At 36.5% G+C, this 9,762-nt stretch overlaps 1 protein-coding gene across 1 annotated transcript; it reads left to right on the forward strand.

Moving 5' to 3' along the window:
• The first annotated feature begins 285 nt into the window (after positions 1 to 285).
• LOC786015 (HIG1 hypoxia inducible domain family, member 1A- like) lies at positions 286 to 716 on the forward strand. Its single transcript, XM_005227947.5, has one exon. It carries the CDS (start codon positions 338 to 340, stop codon positions 617 to 619), a length of 282 nt encoding a protein of 93 aa, XP_005228004.1. The 5' UTR covers positions 286 to 337; the 3' UTR covers positions 620 to 716.
• Positions 717 to 9,762: the final 9,046 nt, after the last annotated feature.

Here is a 9,762-nt window from a genome sequence, read left to right on the forward strand (position 1 = left end):
TACAACCCAGCAATCCCACTGCTGGGCATACACACCGAGGAAACCAGAATTGAAAGAGACACATGTACCCCAATGTTCATCGCAGCACTGTTTATAATAGCCAGGACATGGAAATAACCTAGATGTTCATCAGCAGGTGAATTAAGAAAGCTGTGGTACATATACACAATGGAGTATTACTCAGCCATTAAAAAGAATACATTTGAATCAGTTCTAATGAGGTAGATGAAACTGGAGCCTATTATACAGATGAAGTAAGTCAGAAATAAAAACACCAATACAGAATACGGTAGGAACCTGAAACGTCTTGAAGTTGTCTGAAGAGTCTTCAATCACTATGTCAAGCGACACAGATATTTCTCTTTCTTCATATGATGAAGATCAGGGATCTAAACTTATCCGAAAAGCTAGAGAGGCACCATTTGTCCCCGTTGGAATGGCAGGTTTTGCAGCAATTGTTGCATATGGATTATATAGATTGAAGAGCAGGGGACATACTAAAATGTCTGTTCACCTGATCCACATGCGTGTGGCAGCCCAAGGCTTTGTTGTGGGAGCAATGACTCTTGGTATGGGCTATTCCCTGTATCAAGAATTCTGGGGGAAACCTAAACCTTAGAAGAGGAGATGCTGTCTTGGTCGTCTTGGTGGTGCTTGCTTTAGTTAGACATCTCATATTGAGGTTATATGTTTATGCTGAAAATAAATTGTTTGGGTCAGACAAGAACATGGTAATTTGAAAATTGGCCTCCTTTCTTGCAGGCTTGATTTGCCTGGTGACCAAGTTACTGGTGACTAGTTCACTAGCTAGGTCATTCAGGGGAGTCAGACCAGCACAAAAGAAACATGTCACTTTTAAATACACTTGATAGTGGTACCTGTCCACCTTCTTAAACTCTTCTGTTGAAATTAGTTCTAAAGAAGACAACATGCCAATCCTGAAAATGCTCCCAGTTGCTGCAGAATATCATATGCTTTTGATGTAATGTAGGAATCCTATTTACCCCAGTTAATGTAACTTTCTGACGGCCTTGTGGACTGAGAACTATTTTAAGGGCTGGTTGGCTCTTGAGGAACCCTTTCAGAACAGTGCATGGAATACAACATTATAAACCTCCCTGCAAGTCTGTGTGTGTTTTTAAACCAAAACTAAAAAGCTGGTAACAGAGCCACTTTGAAGTAGTATTTATTTTAGAATCATAAACATGAGAGTAACTTAACTTGTGGATCCCTTTTAGCTCTTTAGTAATTGCAGAATTATATTTTGCTGCTGTTATATTAGAATAATTTTAAATTATTTTGAAACATGTATTTTAAGTGCTAATGCAAAGGTAAATGAAAAACACTTTTTAAATGTGTGCAGTATGTTTATTTTCTCCAAAAGTATCATCAACTAAATAAAATCCCTACAATGGAAGTCATTGATGAGCAAGCTGGTTTGGTCAGACATTATACAAACTTTGGTATATCACAGAATGCTTTGTTGTACTTGTGAATTCTCGTCTAACCTGAATTTACATTCCATGGTGATAACATGGTAAATGTAGTATTATTAAAGTAAATGAACACACACACCAAAAAAAACCCAATACAGCATAATAACACATATATATGGAATTTAGAAAAATGGTAAGGATAACCCTGTATGTGAGACAGCAAAAGAGACACAGATGTATAGAACAGTCTTTTGGACTCTGTGGGATAGGGCAAAGGTGATATGATTTGGGAGAATGGCATTGAAACGTGTATTATCATACGTGAAACCAATCGCCAGTCCAGGTTCGATGCATGATACAGGATGCTCGGGGCTGGTGCACTGGGATGACCCAGAGGGATGGGATGGGGAGGAAGGTTGGGGGGGGGGGTGTTTCAGGATGGAGAACACATGTACACCTGTGGCGGATCCATGTCAATGTATGGCAAAACCAGTATAATATTGTAAAGTAATTAGCATCTAATTAAAATAAATAAATTTGTATTAAAAAGAGAGAAAAAAATAAAAGCAGAGACATTACTCCCCCAGCAAAGGTCCATATAGTCATAGCTATGGTTTTCCAGTAGTCATGTATGGATTTGAGAGTTGGTCCATAAAGGAAGCTGAGTCCTGAAGAGTTGATGCTTTTGAACTGTGATGTTGGAGAAGACTGTTGAGAGTCCCTTGGACTGCCAGGAGATCCAATCAGTCATCCTAAAATAACTCAGTCCTGAATATTCATTGGATGATGCTAAAGACTGATGCTAAAGCTGAAACTCCAATACTTTGGCCACCTGATGTGAAGATCTGACTCATTTGAAAAGACCCTTGATGCTGGGAAAGATTGAAGGCAGGAAGAGCAGGGGATGACAGAGGATGAAACGGTTGGATAGCATTACAGACTCAATGGACATGAATTTGAGTAAACTCCTCTGGAAGATGGTGATGGACAGGGAGGTCTGGCATACTGCAGTCTATGGGTTCACAAAGAATTGGACACAACTAAGCGACTGAACTGAACTGATGATATTTATCTTTCTCATTATGACTTACTTCACTCAGTATGACAATCTCTGGGTCATACATCCATTTTGTTGCCAATGGCATTATTTCATTCTTTTTATGACCCAGTAATATTATTCTGTTGATGGACATTTAGGTTGCTTCCACGTCCTAGCTTTTGTAAATAGGGCTACAATAAACATCGGGGTGCATGTATTTTGTTATTATTGTTGTTATATAATTGCTTTGCAATGTTCTCTTAGTTTCTACTGTACAATGAAGTGAATCAGCTATATATATACTTATATCCATACCTCTTGAACTTCCCTTCCACTCCCCCATTCCACTCACCTAGGTCATCACAGAGTGCTGAGCTCCTGTACTTTATAGCAGTTTCCCACTGTTTTACACATAGTAGTGTATATATGTCAATTTTAATCCCCCAATTTGTTCTACCCTCCCCTTCCCCTCTGTGTCCACATGTCCGTTCTCTACATTTGCTTGGCTGTTCTTGCCCTGGAAATAGGTTCATCTGTACCATTTTTCTAGACTCCACATATATACCTTAATATACGATATTTGTTTTTCTCTTTCTGACTTACTTCAGTCTGGATGACAGACTCTAGTTCATCCACGTCTCTACAAATGATCCAATTTCATTCTTATTATGGCTAATATTCCTTTGTATATATGTACCACATCTTCTTTATCCATTCATCTGACAGTGGGCATTTAGGTCCCTTCCATGTCCTGCCTATTGTAAATAGTGCTACAATGAACATTGGGGTGTATGTGTCATTTTGAATCATGGTTTTCTCCTGATATATGCCTAATAGTGGGGTTTCTGGGTCATATGTCAGTTCTATTTTTAGTTTTTAGGGAAACCTCCATATGGTTCCCAGTAGTGGCTGTGTCAGTTTACATTCCCACCAACAGTGTAGGAGAGTTCCTTTTCCCTACACCCTCTCCAGCACTTATTGTTTGTAGATTTTTTGATGATATCCATTCTGACTGGTGTTACATGATACCTCATTGTAGTTTTTATTTGCATTTCTCTAATAATGAGTGATGGTGAGCATTTTTCTTATGCTATTTGGTCACCTGTTTGTCTTCTTTGGAGAAATGTCTATTTAGATCTGGGCTTCCCAAGTGGCTCAGTAGTAAAGAACCCACCTGCAATACAGTAGCCAAAAGAGATGTATGCTTGATCCCTAGGAAGGAAAGATTACCTGGATGAGGAAATGGAAACCCACTTCAGTATTCTTGGCAGGTTAATCCCATGGACAGAGGAGTTTGATGGGCTACATTCCATAAGGTCACAAAGATTGGACATGAATGACCGAAGTGACTGAGCATTCACAGATGCACTATTTCTATCTCCTGCTTATTTTATGATTGAGTTTTTTTTTTTTTTTTTTTAATATTGAGCTGCATTAGCTGTTTGTATATTTTGGAGATTAATCCCTTGCCAGTTGCTTCATTTGCCAATATTTTCTCTCATTCTGAGGGTTCTTTTTGTTTTGTTTATGGCTTCCTTTGCTGTGCAAAAGCTTTTAAGTTTAATTAGGTCCCATTTTTTTTAATTTTTGTTTTTATTTCCATTAATTTAGGGGATGGATAAAAGAGGATCTTGCTGTGATTTATGTCAAGGAGTGTACTGCCTATGTTTTCTTCTAAGAGGTATAAACCTCTGCAGTTTATGCCCTTACATTTAAGTTTTAACCATTTTGAGTTTATTTTTCCATATGGTATTAGGGAGTGTTCTAGTTTCATTTTTTAACATGTGCCTGTTTGGTTTTCTGAGCACCACTTATTGAAGAGGCTGTTTTTTCTCCATTGTATATTCTTGCCTCCTTTGTCATAGATTAGGTGATCATAGGTTCATGGGTTTATCTCTGGGCTTTCTGTCTTGATCCATTGACCTGTATTTCTGTTTTTGTGCCAGTACCATACTGTTTTCATGACTGTAGCTTTGTAATATAGTCTGAAGTCAGGGAAGTTGATCCTTCCAGCACCATTTTTCTTCCTCGAAATTGCTTTTGTGATCTTTTGTGTTTCCATATAAATGCAATCCCTATCAAATTATCAGTGGTAATTTCCACAGAATTAGAGCCTATGTGGTTTGTGGCCCTTTTACTTTTTATACTCCTGAACTGTGTATTATTTTTTCCCCAATGTATCTCTCAGTCCTGAACCTCTTTCCATGTTCCTATCAAAATGAGCCTTTTATTTCTCTCATTCCTCCAGAAATGAAGCAGATAAAGAAAATGATATACTCTCAATTGTTAATGTCTGCTTATGAAATGCTAGTCTGCAGCATAAAATTACCTGGGTTGCCTGGAAAGATTCCAATGCCCCTTGACAGATACACTGAATTAGAAGCTCTTAAGGTAGAGTCTAGAAATGTGTGCTTTACCAGATTTCCCAGATGTTTATACATGCCTGTTTAAAAACCTCTGTGAATACATTCATGCAATAATGACTGTCACAGAGGCTTCTAGAAAAAGCAGTGATGTAAAACAAAGGAGCAATTCTCAGATGGTAATATTTGGTATATAGTGGCGAGCTGCTAGAGACGATGTTCTCTGAGAGGGAATGTCACTGAAATGATATTTCTTGAGTTGCTTATAATTCCTATTATGGATAGTACCTGGGTACTTTTCTGCCTTTTTGAGCTATTAGACTATTTAGTCTCTTCTTCCCTGAGTCCTCTTGCTCCCACTCAGAAGATGCTTAAGCCAGAGATGTTCTCTCTCTTCCTACTATTTTCCTACCATTTCACTAGGGTATAGATAGTGACAAGATCCATATTTGCTCTCTCGTTCTGCCAGAGACCTCACAATACAAAATTAAGAACCATAATACTCATTCTGTAGAACTCACAAAAATTGTTACTATATTTATTAGATCTTTTTGCTTCCCAAAGTCCCTCCCTCATGGCACAATTACTGTGAGGTAAATATCATTATCATAGTTGTTTTAATTAAAGAAATGCAAGTTTAAAAACCAGTGGGTCAGTGGTAGAACATGGAAAGTTAAGAGAATTCCTAATTCCATGCCTTTCATAATTGCCAAAAACTTTATTACAAATTAAACAATAATTTTTATATTCCCCAGTGCAATATTGATTTCAATTACTAGTGCAAATGAAAATTCCAAATATTGGAAAACATATCTAAATCACTGCAATTTTATAATAATCTAATGAGTCTTTATCCCAATTTTAGATTTTTCAAGTTATTGTAGTTTCCATAGGTTGCTTATGTTTTTTAATTCTTCTTTTTAGTTCCTTTGCTTCTTCAAATACTATATTTTTCAAACTATTTATTAGCATTAAAACTAACACAAAGAAGGTCACTTTTGATTGAAGAGCTTGTTTTAAATGACATTATTGTTGATTCAGGATCTATTCACATATTGAGTTATTTCAAAGCCACATCACTTCAGTAACTATAATAGAAAATTGATCTCAATGAGAAATAAGACTCAGAACCTAAAGTGTAATCCTTAATTTTCAAATTGTTTATTGATTGTAACAAGTAAATAGAGATCCAAGTTTTCCACTCTATGTTGCCTTTATTGTGTCACTAATAATGTAAATAGAGCTATAAAATATTGTAATAAGAGTAATGACTTGGAAAAAGCTTACACGTTTACATTTTACAGTAAACTAGAGATCCATCAAGAATTTAAGAGGTCTAACTATTTCATTGTACCCTGTCTCCAGGTCAACCACAAGAGTGATAGAAAGAAGTCTTGCTTACCTTATATAAAAATACAGTTCTGGAAAAAAAAAAAAAAGACTATTTTGTCTCAGAGTAAGATAACATAAATTTTTCTACATACCCACGGTCTAATAATGCCCTTATGTCATGACTAGCAAAACTATAATACATTAAAAGGACAGTTTCCTACCCAATTCATCCACAGAATTTCTCTTACATTTTCTATTTTTTTTTTTTACAAAATAGTCATAACTTAGATATCATCACAATTGATCAGTCATCACTAATAAACCTTATCAGAAAGGTTTTATGGGAAAGGAAGGAAAAGTAAACAAGCAAGGAAAGGCTGAACTTTCTGCAAAATTTTGTCTTTTAATACCTCTAAATAACATATTTAATGCTGATCATTTACACGCAAAAGAAACTATCTGCAGGCTATGTCAGGGATTGTAATTTATTTACTAATTCTACTACTATACTATTACTACTACAGCTACACACACACACACACACACACACACACACACACACACAGAGTGCTATTTTGTAGCCCAGTGAGAATGAAAGGGGAAGATTCTTTTCAATCCATATTTAGCACATATTTTCCAACTTCAGGGGGCACACACTAAAAACTGAAACTGTGATAAAAATTAAAGAAAATAAAAACAAATTTGATAGAATCATTTTAATTTGCATTGGTAGTTCATTTGTTCATGTTACAAATTACACTCCAGAACTTAAGTTCTGAGAAAAATCATACAGTAAGGCTGCTAATCCTCTCCCAAATCTCAAACTGAAGAAGCCAAAGCCAGTTGCTAACAATGCAGGGTATGAATGCAGCCCATCTTCACTCTTATTTTCGCATCTCTGTTTTCCCATGGTGCCCTCTCTACTCATTTGTTTTGCAACCTGAAGTGGGCCTAAGTACACTCAATGAATAGTCCCTTTGCAGAACCCTTGATACTGCTTAGTTTCATATCTTTAAGCAGGGAAGCTAGGTAGAGGGAAGATCAGTATATTTACACTTCAGAAACCCTGGATTTGAAGGCTGGTTTGGTTTTAAAATGTACTCTTCATTTTTATACAGAGTTCAATTTTTCTCCTCTATAAATAGATGGTTTAGATAATTGCTACATTTCCTTTGACTCTTAACATTCTATGATTCACAAGTGTCTGCCTCATTTTCTTTCTGTGGGTTAATTTTGATTTTTCCCTTTTTCTCCTTTTCATAAATGGCTAGGTTAAATATTAAGATATTGAGAATTGAAAGCTCACTTAGTTGCTTAATTATGAACTAAAGACGGTTCATAGGATGGTTCTTTGATGGCTTAGCAGTAAAGAATCCACCTCCAATGCAAGAGATACTGGTTCAATCCCTGGTTCGGGAAGATCCCCTGAAAAAGCAAATGACAACCCACTCCAGTTTTCTTGCCTGCAAAATCCCATGGACAGAGGAACCTGGTGGGCTACAGTCCAAAGTCACAGAGAGTCAGACACGACTGACCATGAGCATGTACTTATGCATGCAAGAAGGGTTCTATTCTGAATCAATGAATGCAAAACAGATAACTACTCTGCAGAGTAAAATAATACCATCACCACAGTAAATACAGTAATAGTGATGACCTTTAATTCTTAGAGGCTCTTGATTACATAGCTCACAAAACCAACACACACACATAACATACATATACACATTTACTCACAAGCATGAATTACAACAGTAAACATGTGTAAGGAGAAAATATTTCTTAGAGAACAAATGAACAAATACTTGACACATGTTATACTAGAATGTCCCAGGATAACACTCATCCAATCTACTTTTTACTCCTCGTTGGGATAGAGTTGTGGTTTTAAGGACAAGTGGTTACAGTGGCCAGTTACAGTGGTCAATTTAAGGGACATCCCAAGTATCTTTGTGTTGATGATGGTGATGGTGGTGACACCAACTTCCATTTATTGAACAAGCATTATGTCCTAGGCAATATTACTATACCAACTCAATGGAAATATCCTTATTTTACAGATAAGGAAACTAAAGCTGAAGAAGACCAAATAAACTTACTGAAGGTGATAAAGCTATTAAGTGACTCTGATATTACTGCAGTTCTGGGGGGTGGGGGTGTCATGTGTTATTTCTGGTTCATATCTAAGACTCAGAGTGGGGGATGCACAGGAATATAAGATACCCAATCTTTTCTCAGGAATCTTCCCCATGACACTAATTTTTCTCTCTCAATAGCCTTTATATTAATGAAGTTCATCTATTTTCTTGAGAGTTTTTAGGTAAAGTCTGCATGAACTTTTTCAATCCATCTCTCTCTTATCACTTTTTTTGTCTCTTTGACTGTGTCACTCTGTCAACATGTTTCTGTGTCTCTCCTAGAGGGCTCCTTTCTCTCTCTCTTTCCATATTTCTCTCTAGTGAGAGAGAAAATAAAATCACTAGGCTGAAAAGATACATAACTATAGAACCTAACACTACACTATCTATAAACTCAGTGGGAAACATCTATGGACATGCAGCTGTGTACAACTTGCTTTCCATTGGCTATTTAAAACTCATAAATGTGAAGAGTAAAATGGTGGCTGCCAGGGGTGAGAGGTGAGAGAGATTTTAGCCATAGTACAGTATTTCAATTATGCAGGATAAATAAGTTTAGAGAGCTAGTGTACAGCTTGGTGACTACCCTTAATAATATGGTATTGTATACTTCAAATTTGCTATGAGAGTAGATCTTAAACTTTCTCACCTCCCAAAAACATAACAGTGTGAGGCAATTGATATGTTAATTAAGTTTACTCAGGTAATCATTTCACATTGTATACATGAATACACAGTGTATACCAAAATATCACATCTTACACCTTAGATGTACACAATTTTAATTTGTCAATCATACCTCAGTAAATCTGGGGAGGGGAATAAAAAGAAAGAAACAAAACTGAGCAGCAACCTGAAAAAAAAGAGCTATCAAGACATGCAAAGATCTGAGTGGAGAGTTTGAACAACATAAAGGAAGGTAAATACAAAGGATTTAAATCAGAAAATGAGTTTTTGTGTTCTTAGAACAGTATGAATGCCATGGACTTTGGAGAAGAGTGAGTTGGGGGTGATGAGAAATAGGTCAGAGAGTTTAAATAATGTAGAGTCTTGTAAGTCATGGTAGATGACTTCAGAATTTATTCTTAGTGCAGTGGGAAGCCATTGGAGTATACAAAGAAGGAGAGAGCCCTGACATGGTGTGTGTTTTAAAAAGATTATTCTAATTGCTAAGTAGTGGATAGAATGTAGGTGGTCAAGAATAGAAGCAAAGAGACCCATGAAGGGATACTTAAAGTATGTAGGCAAGACTAAGCAAGAGTTGATACTGGCTTGGACTATCCATAGCAGTGGAGGTGGTGAAAAGTGTTTTGATTTTGGATAAATTTTGAAGGTTAAAACTGACATGTCTTGTTGGTGGATTAGGTTAGGCTAAGGATATGAAGAAATAACAGTGTCAAAAATGACTCCTAGATTTTTAGCTTTAGCAGTGACATTTATTGAGACAAGAAGTA

This window comes from Bos taurus, chromosome X, assembly GCF_002263795.3.
Source record: "Bos taurus isolate L1 Dominette 01449 registration number 42190680 breed Hereford chromosome X, ARS-UCD2.0, whole genome shotgun sequence".
NCBI classification, from domain to species: Eukaryota; Metazoa; Chordata; class Mammalia; order Artiodactyla; family Bovidae; genus Bos; species Bos taurus.

Coding starts and splice junctions, on each gene's coding strand:
- LOC786015 (XM_005227947.5), top strand. CDS start 338: ATGTCAAGCGACACAGATATTTCTCTTTCTTCATATGATGAAGATCAG.